Below are 13,264 nucleotides of genomic sequence, written 5' to 3'. Positions count from 1 at the left end.
TCCAACACCAGCTCCAGGGGATTCACAGCACAGCCTGAGCCAGAGAGGATGCTGCTACCACCCTGTCTACACATCAGACAGTTCCCCGCCTCCCCAGCCCAGCTCCCCAGCAGCTGTGAGCACTGCCCTAGTAGTAACATCTGGCCACCAATCAGTGCCCCGCAACCAGCTGATGTTGGATAGGAGAAGAGGGCAAATTGTTGGATATGGGCTGTAGGGTGCTGGGGAGTTCACTGGACGCACCTCAGCTTCCATAAGCTCTGATACAAACAGCCCCCAAGCCCGGCGCAGGGGGACGTGATAGGCCAAGGGGGCGAGTGAGCAAGGGAACCCCACTCCCCATGGTGCCACCTGGAGGCTAAGTACCCAGGCATGCTCCCCCCTCCACCCGTCACACCAACTGTGCCCAACCCAGCTGCTGCCAGGGGCTGCTGGAGCCAATATGTAAGTGAGCCCTGCCCTCTGCTGGCCTTGCGTTGCAGGGAAGCCATGCCAATCCGGCCGGACACACGCTATCGAGATGCCCAAGGCACGATGCCTGGTGCTCATCTCCCCCGGCGCCAGGCAGGATGACCCGGCTGGACTCCGTGCACTCACTCCAGCGTCAAACGGGCGTGAGACCAGAACCAGGCCAGGGGTCCCCCGTCCAGCTGGGGTTTCCAATCCAAGTGAGAAGTGCTGCCAGGATTCCTTACAACTCTTCCCTCCAGCCCCCGATCTCAGCCTCCCCCCGGCTGCTGGCGCATGTCCTGCTCTCGTCTGCCTGTCCCCGGAGAGCAGGATCCGGCGTAGCAGGGACCCAAGGGAAGCAGCAGGCCTGGGCTCCTGGCGCTCAGCAGCGTAGGCCCCTCCGGCAGCACAGATTGCGGGCACTGCGCCCAGCCCAGCCTGCTTGTGAAGGGCACCAGGGCTCAGTAAGCGCTGACGCAGGCCCGCTCAGCAAGGTCTGTGCCACAGGGTACCTATGGCAGCAGCTGGACCCAGCCTGGCTCAGCTCTGAATCCAAAGCAGGGGGTCAGGCCCAAGGTTCCCTCTGATTTTTGACAGGCCGTGTGCCCAAAAAGATTCTTCTGTGCAAATTTTTGGGCTTCTGTGCACACGTTTGTGTGCGCGGGGTTTAGGATCCGTGTGCGTGCTCAGAGGGAACAGCGGCCAGGCCCCGGGGTCTCCTCTCAGACCGGCCTGCTCACCCAGGGCGCAGCCCTGGGGCCCGATCCCGAAGAGCTGGGGGCAGGGCTGGGCTCTGCTAGGGGGTCACAGAAGCCCCTTCCTGGCTCCCGAGCCAGTCCGAGTCCTGGCCTGGCTGAAAGGCGGCATGTGGTGCCCTGGGGCTGGGGGCTCAGCCTGGCGCAGGGAAGGCACCAGCATCGCGGGGCCACCTCCAGGCTCGTCCCCCCGGTGCGGGGCTGCCCCGGCTCCCCTCCGCCCCAGCCGGGAGCGAGCTCAGCGTCACGCTCCTCCCCGGCACCGCCTCCCTCCTCCGGGCTTCCGGGCACGCTGGGGATCCTCGCTCCGCAGCCGCCATCGCCGCCCGCAGCGAGCCCCGCGCGGCCGGTGACTGACCCCGCGGGGCGGCGAGCCGGGCGCACGCGGGGGCCGCTGGCGGGGCCCGGAGCGCGGAGCGCCCGGCTCTGGCCCCGTGCGCCCGGGGCGAGGGGCGGTTCGCCGGCCCCCCGTGCAGGGACGGGCCGCTGCGGGGGGCCAGACGCGTACGGGGGGGCAGGATCGGGGCTGCCGGGCCTTCCCCAGTCGCCCCCTTTCCAGGTCCCAGGGGCTGCTCCTAGCAGCGGGGGGGGGGGGTCCCCCGTTCCTGCCAAGTGTGGTTAATTGACGGGGCCGGGGGGCTCCGGTTGCGGCATGGCCGGCAGCTGATGCACATCTGGTGCCATGGATCTGGGGTTGTTCTCGCAGCACCGACCTGGGACGCTCCCCAGGCGGGCACATGCCGCGCGGATCGTGACCAGTAATTCTCTGCCTGCGGGGCTGGTAAACGACATGGAGAGCGCAGCCTGTCGGAAGCCCCAGACAGTGGCTTGTGGCTGCAGGATTTATGGGGATCTCTCCGAGTGGGGAACTTGGTCCGGAGGCGCTCAGCCTCGCCGGGACCAGCTGCGAGTCCAGCCCTCGCCCCGGCTGTGCCAGGGCCCCTGGGCTGGTGCTGTCCGGTGCTATCGATGGGTGTGTTCTCTCCTCAGCCGGTGCCCTGTGCTGGATGCTGAGCGCCATGTGCTGGCCCGGTGCTGCGGCCCTGCTGCTCTGGGCAGGGCTGGGCCTGGCCCAGGACTACCCATTCCGGGACCCCACCCTGCCCTGGGAGCAGCGGCTGGACGACCTCATCGGGCGGCTCACCCTGGGGGAGCTGGTGCTGCAGGTACGGAGAGGGTCTCTGCAGCCAGCACAGCAACCCCACTGACAGCTGCATCCCCTCTGTGGGGCAGTGACAGCCGCTGTCCTCCCCATGGGGGGAAGGGGGGGGTGAGGCGGGGGCAGCATCCTTGGGGCCTTGGCATCTCACTGTGGGAGTCTGGGTCTGGCATGGCACCCTATAAAGACCCTGCATCCGAGGGGAGGAAGCTGGGAGTGAGACCAGTGGGGTGGGGTTTCTGAATCGGAGGGAGGGGCGGTCAAGCTGGGTGCCCCTGGAATCTCCCATCCCACAGATCCCTCCAGATGGGGCCTCCCCAGCCCTGTCCAGGTCTCCTGCTGGGACGGAGAGTGAGATCTGGCATGGAAGAGCTGCGTGCGCCAGCTGCCCCACCTCTCTGCAGGGCCAGGCCGGGCGAATGAGGGCAGCCCCTTGGCAGAGTGCCCGGCCTCATATGTCCCTCAGTGCCCCCCTTCACCTCTGGTGTCTGCCCCACAGATGGCGAGAGGTGGCGCTAAGTACAACGGGCCAGCACCCCCCATTGAGCGGCTGGGGATCAAGCCCTACAACTGGAACACCGAGTGCCTGAGGGGGGATGGGGAAGCCCCTGGCTGGGCCACGGCCTTCCCCCAAGCGCTGGGCTTGGCGGCCTCCTTCAGGTACAGTCTGGAGCCGGGGGGGCCTGAACCGGGGGCCTTCATGCTGTCATGTCCGGGTGTCCCCCCGGGCCGTGCTGGGGCCTAGTCCAGCGCAGGCTCTGTGCCTGGGCACGTGTCTGCCCTCGCTCTGCCCAGGGCAGGGGCAGCTGCTGTGGCATTGTGGGGACCTGTGCCATCTCTGGGCACAGCCCTGGCTCGTCCCGCGATGCTTCAGCTGCTCCCCGCTCCCCCACAGCCCCGAGCTCATCCACCGCGTGGCCAACGCCACTGCCACGGAAGTGAGAGCCAAGCACAACTTCTTCATGTCCACGGGCAGCTACGGCGACCACACGGGCCTCAGCTGCTTCAGCCCGGTGCTGAACATCATGAGACATCCACTATGGGGCAGGAACCAGGTAACAGCCGGACCAGGAGTGGGGTGGGGTGGGGCAGGGGGAGCCCAGGGCTGGGCTAGCGGGGGGCTGTGGGTGGGACTGAGGGGCACCGGCAGAGCTGTCGGGACGGGGAGCCCAGGGGCGGCTGGTGGGACTGAGGGGCACCAGCAGAGCCCTAGGGAGGGGGAGCCAAGGGCTGGGCTAGCGGGGGGCGGCTGGTGGGACTGAGGGGCACCAGCAGAGCCGTAGGGAGGGGGAGCCAAGGGCTGGGCTAGCTGGGGGCTGCAGGTGGGACTGAAGGGCACTGACAAAGCGGTGTGTGCCCTGGAATCCCCTCCCAACACACCTTGCACTTTCTCCCTGCCTGAATCCGGATGTGCTGGGGCCCCTCTGGCAGACCCTGCACGCTCCCTTTCTCCCCCTGTGGCTTAGGGCCCCTTGGCCTCTGTTTTGAGGCTGCCCTTAGCTCCCCTTGCACTAATGTGTCCGAGACGTGGGCCCACAAGGGACTGGACTGAGCCCTGCTCCTCCCCCCAGTCTCATTTCCCAAAGTCCCCAGGCTGCGGCAGCTCCAGGACTCTTTGGAAGGGCAGGTGGGGAATTGGCAGCTGTCGCAGAGCAATGAGTGATGGGGCCCGGGAGAGCAGGGGTCCTATCCCCACAGCCAGCGCCCCAACAGCGGCGGGAGCAGCAGCAACCCGTGTGTCTGTCTGTCCTCAGGAGACGTACGGCGAAGACCCGTTCCTGAGCGCAGAGCTGGCTGTGGCATTCGTGCAGGGGCTGCAGGGCGACCACCCCCGTTACGTCAAGGCCAGCGCCGGCTGCAAGCACTTCAGCGTGCACGGGGGGCCCGAGAACGTGCCCGTCTCCAGACTCAGCTTTGATGCCAAGGTGGGTGTGACACTCCCTGGCGATACTCGGAGCCGTGAGGGACTTCGCTCCCACCTGCTCTTTGCATGAGAGTCTGGTCCGTGTCTGCTGGGGGGTCAGCTCCACCGCCCACAAACGCTGCCCCACAGGCCCCGCCGTCTCATTACAGGCCAGCAATAGGCCCACTCCAGCCCCTGGACATGCACAATATTCACAGGTTTGCAGCCCCCAAAGGAGCAGACCAGTTCCACCTCTGCTCACCACCCCCCTTAACACCCAGCGCTGAGAGCCTTTGGCAGTGAAAACAAGAGAACGTTTATTTAACAAAGCCCAGAGATTGGAGTGAGCAAGTTGAGTGATGGAAACAAGTGGTCCCATGTCAAATAAACTCGTCACACACACCCTAGAGCACGCCTGGGGTGTGGGGCAGTCTCCGTCCCTCGTCAGTTTCACATCCACATGGGAGGTTTGTCTGAAGATCTGCTCCGGGAACTATTGTGTGGCAGGTCTCTGACGCGCAGTACAGGGGCCAGACTCGATCGCAGTGCTCCCTTCTGGCCCGGGAAGCTCTGAAGGCGTGAAGAACCCAGGCTTGTTGAACCAGCTACCTTTCTGCCTGATAGAGCAGTGCTCACTCGCTGTCCTTCCAGGCTTGGCTCTGATCTTCGTTCAGGAGACCAGTCAGGCTGTCAGCTTGCCTGCGCGGTGAAAGTTATTGTGTGTTTCCTTGCAGTACCTGATATACCAGATTAATCCTTTGACCTTAGTCATAAGCAGCTCCCACGCCTGGCTGGTTGTTTTTCCTCATGGAGATTTCACAATCTTACGCCTGGTGCCTGGCTTGGTGGGCACATAGGCATCCATTGTAAGACCTATGATGCATATCTGACCAGACCGATAGATGAGCCTCTGTCACCCCCTGTCTGCAAGGAACCTGGCTGAGGAGTGTCACCTCCCAGTTGTCTGCCTTATCTTCAGAACATACCTTTCAGTGTTGATACGGGACGCCTGAAATATGACCCATACGCACATTTACGACCAGTGGGAGAGACCTCACGTGCCACCCTTGGGTGCATATAACTGGCCTAGGGCATCCCTGTACAATTCTGTGGTCTCTCTGTGCTCTCTGCCAGAGAATCCTGGGTCCCGGTGAGCTCCGCCAGGGCTGATGGTGGGGGCCACGGGGCGGGGGTGGGGTCTGCGCCAGGCTCACGGCACTGACCCGAGCGCTCTGCGTCCCGCAGGTGCAAGAGCGGGACTGGAGAATGACCTTCCTGCCCCAGTTCCAGGCCTGTGTGCGCGCTGGCTCCTACAGCATCATGTGTAGCTACAACAGGTACCGGGCGAGGCGGGCCCGCGGCCGAACAGGCACTGAGATGGGGCACGGGGCAGGGGTCTCTGTGCTGCAGGCCGCTCCTTGCCTGTGCTCATCATCAGCTTATCCCGGGGCAGACGAGGGCTCTTCTCACACACACCCCGCTCTGCCCTGGGGGTGCAGGTCAGCAGGCCCAACCCCACAGCAGCTGTACAGTTTTTGAGCTGAATGGGGTTGGCTCTGTTTGGGACTTGGGTGGAGTCCCCAGGTGGCTCAGGAAGGGGCGCTATTCCACCCACGTCTCTGTTGAGCCAATGGCCCTGCACGCTGCTCGGGGGCGCTGTCCTCTAGAAGAGAAGTCAAACCTCGGTCCTCTCCATCAGTCATTGCTAGTGATCTCATGGCACTTCCAGCAGGAGCCCTGTGGCCTGGGGTTCCCAGGTGAGCAGTTACATTCTGCTGAAGTAAATCCCCCTATAATTCCAACCGAGTGCAGTGTTCTCCCTCACTTCCTGTCCCAAACTGCCAGGCACTGTTAAACAGCTGCCATGCCCCGCCCCAGAGGTGGCTGCATTCGGCATTGCAATAACCGCCAGACCCAACCCGGCAGGATCAACGGCGTGCCCGCCTGCGCCAACAAGAAGCTTCTGACAGACATCCTGCGGGCAGAGTGGGGCTTCCAGGGCTACGTGGTGAGCGACGAAGGGGCTGTGGAGTTGATCATGCTGGCCCATCGCTACACACACAGCTTCCTGGAGACGGCCATCGGTGAGCGTGGGCGCACAGAGCCCACGGCCCAGGAGCCTGGCCCCGCTTGGCCGAGAGCCGCCTGGGCTGGGAGCAGGGCAGGGCCCAGCTCCTGCTGATACTACTAGAGCAGAGCTGGCATCGGAGGGCAGGGGCACTGTCAGTGATGGGGTGTCAGGGGGTGTGGGGAGAAGGTTGGGCACTGCTTTGATGGTCAGGACTCCTGGGTTCTATTCCCAGCTCTGCCACTGACCTGCTATGAGACCCTGGGCAAGTCACACACACGCACGTGCCTCAGTTTCCCCTCTGTATAAACCCTGCTGCTCCCCTTCCGTGAGGCCTAGTTAACAAGGATGCTGGAGCCGCAGTTCAAGAGCTGAGCTCATTGCCCCCAGACTGGCAGGTGCAGAGGCTACTTGGTTGGGTGAGGGGCCCTCGGGGGGAGGGGGCAGAGGCTGAGCCCAGCAGTAATGCGCTGTTTCCCATCTCTCCGCCGTGCTGCAGCCTCGGTGAACGCCGGCTGCAACCTGGAGCTGTCCTTCAGCCTGACGGAGAATGTCTTCATGCGCGTCAGCGAGGCTGTGGCCAAGGGCAACATCACGCTGGAGGTGAGAACCTCTGGGGGCAGCGCGGACGGGTGGATGGGACACCCCCCGCCCTTGTGGGGTGGCAATACCAGAGCAGGGCATGGGGCAGGCAAGCTCAGCACTAGGGGCCCCGGGCCTGGGCTTACTTGGGCTGGCTCATCCTGCTTGGGGTTGGGAGGGCGCCAGGTGTGCCTGGCACTGGTGGGAGAGTGGATGTGGGGTGAGAGCCTGTCTCCCCCAAATCTGAGCTTGAGCCACCCCGTGAGCGGGTGGGACTGGGATGTGGGGCTGCAGTGGCCCCCCCCAGATCTGAGCTCTGGCTGCCCCCTAGCTGGTGTAATGGGCTCTCGCTGCCCTTTGCAGACGGTGAGGGCCCGGGTCCGGCCACTCTTCCACACACGGCTGCGGCTGGGGGAGTTCGACCCCCCTGCCATGAACCCCTACAGCACCCTCGACCTGAGCGCTGTGCAGAGCCCCGCCCACAGGACCCTCGCCGTGGAGGCTGCCATCAAGAGCTTTGTGCTGCTGAAGAACAAGAGGGGGACGCTGCCCCTCAGCGCCCAGGCCCTGGCCGGCCAGCGCATCGCGGTGAGTGTCCCGCTCGGGGCGGAGGAATCTACTGGGGCCGCCGCGCCTGGGACTTCCTGGCTCGCGTGCCCCGGAAGTGCTGACCGCCCAGCAGAGCACGCAGCCCCTGGCATCCTCAGTCACTGCGTGCCCTGCCCCAGACCTGCCCCAGAGAACCGTGGCCGCGCTGGGGCTCCCTGCCCCACACTGGACACCTCAGCTGGGGACTGTGTGACACCAGGGGCACCCTGCCGTGTTGACAGCCTGCCAGGGGCCCCACAGCCAACCCCCCCCCCCCCGGAGCAAGCTGCAGCTCCCCACCCTCCAGTACCAAAGGGTGGTCTGTGCAAACGGCAGGTCCCGGTGGGCACTGGGGCCTGGCTGATTAGAGCAAGAGGGAGCGAGGCATGGGGGGGCCCGGGTGGACACTGCACGGTGGGGGGTGGGGCACTGCACAGGGGGGCCTGGGGTGGGCACTGCTCGATGGGGGACGGTGAGCGCTGCATGAGGGGGCGGGGGCGGCGGGTGCTGCTCAGTGGGGCCTGGACGGATGCTGCACAGTGAGGGGGGGCACTGCCCAGGTGAGCTTGGGTGGGGGGGTGCTGTTGGATGGGGCCCAGGGACGGCAGGCGCTGCACGGGGGGGGTTGGCCGGGGGGGGCAGCACAGCAGGCCTTCCCCCATAGTGAGGCTCAAAGCTGCCAGGGGCTGCATTAGGCCAGCGCTTGGCCCACCCGGCTCATTCCATTGCTTCCGAATGCCTCCTCCCGTGGCCCCCCCGGCTTCTGTGCAGCGCCTGGGCCCTGGGGCTGGCAGGGTGGAGCGGTCGGCTCCTGTCCCACCCTCGCTGTTTCCCCTCCACTGCAGGTGGTTGGTCCCTTTGCCGACAACCCCAGGGTGCTGTTTGGGGACTACGCGCCCATCCCGGACCCCCAGTACATCTACACCCCCAGGTAGGGCAAGAGCAGCCCCCCCCTCCTTGCTCCAGCCGTCAGCTGGGTGGGGAGGGTGTTGTGGCATTTCTCTGCTCCGCGGGCTGGGCTCATGGCACCACTCTGTTCCTGGTCCGAGCCAGGCAGCTCCCAGGGCAAAGGGGCATCGGTGGTACTCCCCCATCCCCGCCCGACACCTGGTGCAGAATTGCCCATTGGTCCCACTCGGCCCTGCCGGGGAGGCGGATTCTCCGTCTGGAGGGGGTGCCCAAGTGCCACGGCCCCTGTATCCGTGACTTAGCTGATGGCAGGCTGGTCCCATCCCGGTGCAGGAGGGGCCTGGAGACCCTGCCGGCCAACATCACCTTCGCCGCAGGCTGCAGCGAGCCCAAATGCCAGCGGTACTCGCCGGGCGAGGTGGAGGGAGCGGTCCGGGCAGCCGACGTCGTTGTGGTGTGCTTGGGCACAGGTACGGGGGGCAAGAGGGCAGGTGGGGGGCAGCAGGGTCCCCAGGCGGGGGGTGGTGGCCCCAGTCCAGGCGTGAGGGGGTGGGCTTAGACCCCCTCTAGTCTCAGCCGCGCTGGCATTTGCCTTCCTGCCCCCCCACCCCTCCCCAGAGCCAGGCGCGGGGGCAGTGCTGGGCCTGTGGACTCGGGGCTCAGGCCTGCCGGTTGTGTGATGGGCCTCCCACCAAGGCAGCCCGCGAGTGCCCAGGGCGGGTAGGACCCAGGCCCCCCGGCGGGCTGCCGAAGGGCTTCTCCTCAGCATGGCAACTCCCACAATTCCTCGCTCCGCCGGGAGCCCTGCCGGCCTCCTGGCGCCCTCGGCTCCCCCCACGTCATGTCCCCGCCGGGTGGGGGGGTGGAGATGCGGCACATGCTCTGCACGGAGGGCGCGGCCCAGCCCCTGGCAGCCCAGGGCAGGGGCGTCACAACTGACTGACACTGGCTCCCCCTGCTCAGGGACTGACCTGGAGACAGAGGCGAACGACCGACGGGACCTGTCCCTGCCCGGGCACCAGCAGGAGCTGCTGCAGGACGCCGTGGCCTGGGGTGAGGTGGTTTAGGGCGCACTCGCACCCTGGGGCCTGCCGGGGAGGGGAATCTGGGCACCCGTGAGGAGCTGACGGGGGCAGGCTGTGTGTGAGCCCACCCTCGGGCGGAGCCCATCTCCCCATTGCCCTGCACGTGGGTCACCCTGGCGGGACTGAGCTCAGTGCCCCGCGTGCCCAACCCAGAGACCACAGTGATGGGCTCCCACGGAAGAGCCCAGCGGGACAGACAGTTGGGGTATTCGGAGCATTGCAGACCTCAGTCGGCCTGGTCTAGGGATGAGACCCCAGCATGCGCTGCCCCACGGGCCCGCCTCTGCCCCACGGGCCTCCCTGAGCTAGTGTTGGGCCCCGGTGTGTTGCAGTCCCCCAAGCTGCCATGCCAAGGGGCGGGGTCTGGACTGACCTGGCCTGTCCCTTCCAGCTGCCGGGCGCCCCGTCATCCTGCTGCTGTTCAACGCGGGGCCGCTGGACGTGGGCTGGGCCCAGGCCCACCACGGAGTGGGCGCCATCCTGGCCTGCTTCTTCCCAGCACAGGCCACAGGCGTCGCCATCCGCAAGGTGCTGCTGGGGGAGGGGGGGGCCAGCCCGGCGGGCAGGCTCCCGGCCACCTGGCCAGCTGGCATGGACCAGGTAAGGACCAAGGGCACCCGGTGCTGGGGGGCTCGGAAATCTGCTGGGTGCCCAGTGGGGGATGCCAGCTGACCTGGCGTGGTGACGCTCAATCCAGGAAACACATGACCTTTCTCCCAGCCCCACGGCACCTCCCTTGGGACCGGCTGCTCTGGGCCCAGAACCCAGCTGCCTGCACAGCCCCAGCCCCACAGGACAGGGCTGTGAGCCCTGCCTCCCCCTCCCAGGGCTGGCATGGCCCTGCAGCCTGTGCCCATCCCTCCATGTGCCCATAGCCGGTGGGGCCCTGGACCCCCACCTATTCCCAGGGCCAGCATGGCACCGTGGCCCCATCCTGCCCCCTCCCAGGCCTTCATGGCACCGTGGTCTGTGGCTGCTGTCTTCCATCCCTTGTAATTCTCTGCAGGTGCCAGCCATGGAGAATTACACCATGGAGGGTCGCACATACCGGTACTATGGGCCAGAGGCCCCGCTCTACCCCTTCGGCTATGGACTGTCCTACACCACCTTCCTCTACCGGGACCTGGTCTTGAGCCCCACGGCGCTGCCCCTCTGCGCCAACCTCAGCGTCTCCGTGGTGGTGGAGAACACTGGGCAGAGGGATGGCGAAGAGGTGAGAGCTCTCCCTGCCCCGGATCAGTGGGGGGTGGGCAAAGGGGGTGTAGAGGGAGGGGCCTGTGAGGCAGGGCATGGCTTGGGGGAATGGGATTGTCGTATGGGCCCTGTGCCAGGCCAGCACTTAGTGCTGGTGGCTCCTCCCCTGTGGGGCCGGGGGCATCGGGGGTGGCGTCCTGCTGACTCCTGTGGCTTTGGGGTGAGGCAGAGCCGTGGTTCTGCCTCAGCCAGTGTCTCAGGTTGTCTCTGAGCGGGGACGCTGCCCGTGGAAAAGCAGCATCTGGCAGGACTCGTGTCCCTGCTGGCCTTGCCCTGGGTGCTTGGCTCCCCGTTGCTGTTCCTAGCCCGCCTCTCCCCTCCCTGCAGGTGGTGCAGCTGTACCTGCGTTGGGCGCAGCCCTCCGTGCCGGTGCCCCGCTGGCAGCTGGTCGGATTCCGCCGGGTGCCCGTTGCCGCAGGGCGGGCGGCGAAGCTGCTGTTCCTGGTGACCTACGTGCAGCGTGCCGTCTGGGCCGAGCAGTGGCTGCTGGAGCCGGGCGCCTTCACGCTCTTCGTGGGCGGACAGCAGCCGGGCCAGGAGACACGTGCCAGCTCTGAGGTCCTGCGGGCGGAGTTCGCTGTGACTGGCACCTCCCGACCCCTGAGCCACTGCTAGGGACAGGGACTGGAATGGCAACTGCTGCACCAGGGCTCCGGCTGCTCCATGTACTGGGATCTGCAGGGGGCTAGCATGTGGCCGTATGCGTTGGGATTGGGATCTGGCCTAGCACCCGGCTGGCTGTACCAGGAAGTAGGGGCACATGGCTGTCTGTATCAGGGTTGGGAGGGCCGGCCTGGCACCTGGCTGGCTGTACTAGGGGGGCTGCACCGGCAGCTGGCTGGCCATACTGGGGGGGCTGGGCCAGCACTTGGCTGGCTGTACTGGGGACAATGGGAGCTCGTTCACTTGATGCACAATAAACTTTGCCCAGCGTTGACCCCTATGGAAGCTGCAGCTGGAAATGGGGGTGCTGAGGGACTGGGCTCCCCCATCTTTCTCCGCCTGCCCGTGCCAGGGCCTGGCAGCGCTGTTCCCCACCCGCAGCCATGCACTGCAGACCAGCAGGGGGCGCTGGAGCCGTGGCAAGGGTTGGAGGGGGTCGTGGCAGGATTGCATGGGCCATGTGGCCACATTGCGGCGAGAACTGAGCCCAAGGAGGGGGGCACCTGGGTGCTGGTCGAACCCCTGCTTTGTGGGAGCCTCCCCCCAGACCAGAGGGGTGCCCAGGAGCAGCCCTCCTTGCTTTTCAGACAGGCCCCCTCCCCCAGACAGCACCCCCAAGGGGGCCGCGTCTTCCCCACTGTGCCCAGGCCATGGGAGCAGCACAAAGCTCCTGGCACTGGGGTGGGGCACGCCGAACTGCCCTGCCACCAGGCACCCTCCTCCCAGCTGTCGTGCAGCCCTGTCTCCACTAGGTGGCGCCCCCCTTCCTTACAGCCCAGCCAGGCTCTGGCCAAGTGCAGGGAGGGGCTTTGAACTCGGGGCTGAGCAGGGCGAGAAGCCAGCCCTGGGCTGGCACCTGCCAGAGGCATTGCTCCGTCTGGGCCGGTCTGTCTCCAGCGCCCATCCCCGTGGGCTCTGCCCGGATCGCCGAGCTCTGTTGCAGCACCAGTGACCCCCAGACTCCCCCACGGACAGGGCAGCCCGGGCACAGAGAGTGACTCACCAATGTGCCCAGCGAGTGACCCTGCGGTGGGCACTGCCCTGGGGCAGGAGCTTGGCCGAGCGCGCAGCCCTGCCACCTCCTGGCCCAATGGCTATGGGTCAGCCAGGGCCCTGCTGCCGCAGTGCCACTTCTCAGGAGGGACCTGGAGCCCAGCTCCCTCCTGCCCAGCCTGGCACAGGAGGGGATGATCCCAGCCCACATCCCCTCCCCTCCAGCAGGCTGCAGGGGCCAAGCCGGCTCCTGCTGCCTCCCGCGGGCCCCTCCCAGCAGCCAGGGCTTTTCCTGCTGAGCCCTGTCCCGCTCTGGGACCCGTGCGTCTGCCAGGGGCAGCTTGGTTTCCAGACGGCACTTGCCCCTGGTCCAACGGGGTTAAACAGGGCCGTCTGCGCCGTTGTGCCCATGCCATGCTGTGCTAGGGGTGGGTGGGGCAGGAGTAGTTCCCCTGGGCAGCCTCCGCCTGTCTGGCTGCATAGAGGGGCGCTGGCAGGCTACTGGGTCCCACCAGCGCAGGGGCTGGCTGGCTCAGGGACCGGGCAAGGAGCTGTTCCTGCCTGGGTGAGCCCTGCAGGCCAGCCCAGGGCAGGGGAACCAAGAGCTGGCCTCAGCGCCCTGTGTGAAATGAGTTACCAGGCTCAGTCCGGCGGTAGGGGACACGTGGGAGAGGGATGGACACGGGGACTGTGCTGTGGGGAGGTGGACAGTGCAGGGGGAGGATGGAGGATGTGGGGGCAGAGAGCAGGGGGGGGTGGATGTGTGGGGGGAGGGGGATGACAAACCCCGCTGGCTCCCCCCCTTCCACCTGGCAGCTTGCCCCCCCCCCCCCACACACACACAATGGGCAGGAA

At 66.4% G+C, this 13,264-nt stretch overlaps 1 protein-coding gene across 1 annotated transcript; it reads left to right on the top strand.

Annotated features, from left to right (window-relative positions):
- The first annotated feature begins 372 nt into the window (after window positions 1–372).
- Window positions 373–11,690, top strand: LOC144277203 (uncharacterized). The gene is given in 16 exon segments (XM_077837863.1): window positions 373–549; window positions 551–668; window positions 2,196–2,371; window positions 2,864–3,024; window positions 3,260–3,419; window positions 4,119–4,289; window positions 5,513–5,604; window positions 6,194–6,351; window positions 6,835–6,938; window positions 7,281–7,505; window positions 8,351–8,436; window positions 8,748–8,884; window positions 9,378–9,467; window positions 9,891–10,099; window positions 10,506–10,712; window positions 11,081–11,690. Coding segments are annotated over 16 exon segments (2,559 nt in total). The 3' UTR covers window positions 11,369–11,690.
- The last annotated feature ends 1,574 nt before the right edge of the window (window positions 11,691–13,264 follow it).

Source organism: Eretmochelys imbricata, chromosome 19 (genome assembly GCF_965152235.1).
Source record: "Eretmochelys imbricata isolate rEreImb1 chromosome 19, rEreImb1.hap1, whole genome shotgun sequence".
In the NCBI taxonomy this organism is placed as follows: domain Eukaryota; kingdom Metazoa; phylum Chordata; order Testudines; family Cheloniidae; genus Eretmochelys; species Eretmochelys imbricata.
The sequence above is the reverse complement of the archived record's forward strand: the minus strand, read 5'-3'. Positions and strand labels throughout refer to the sequence as shown.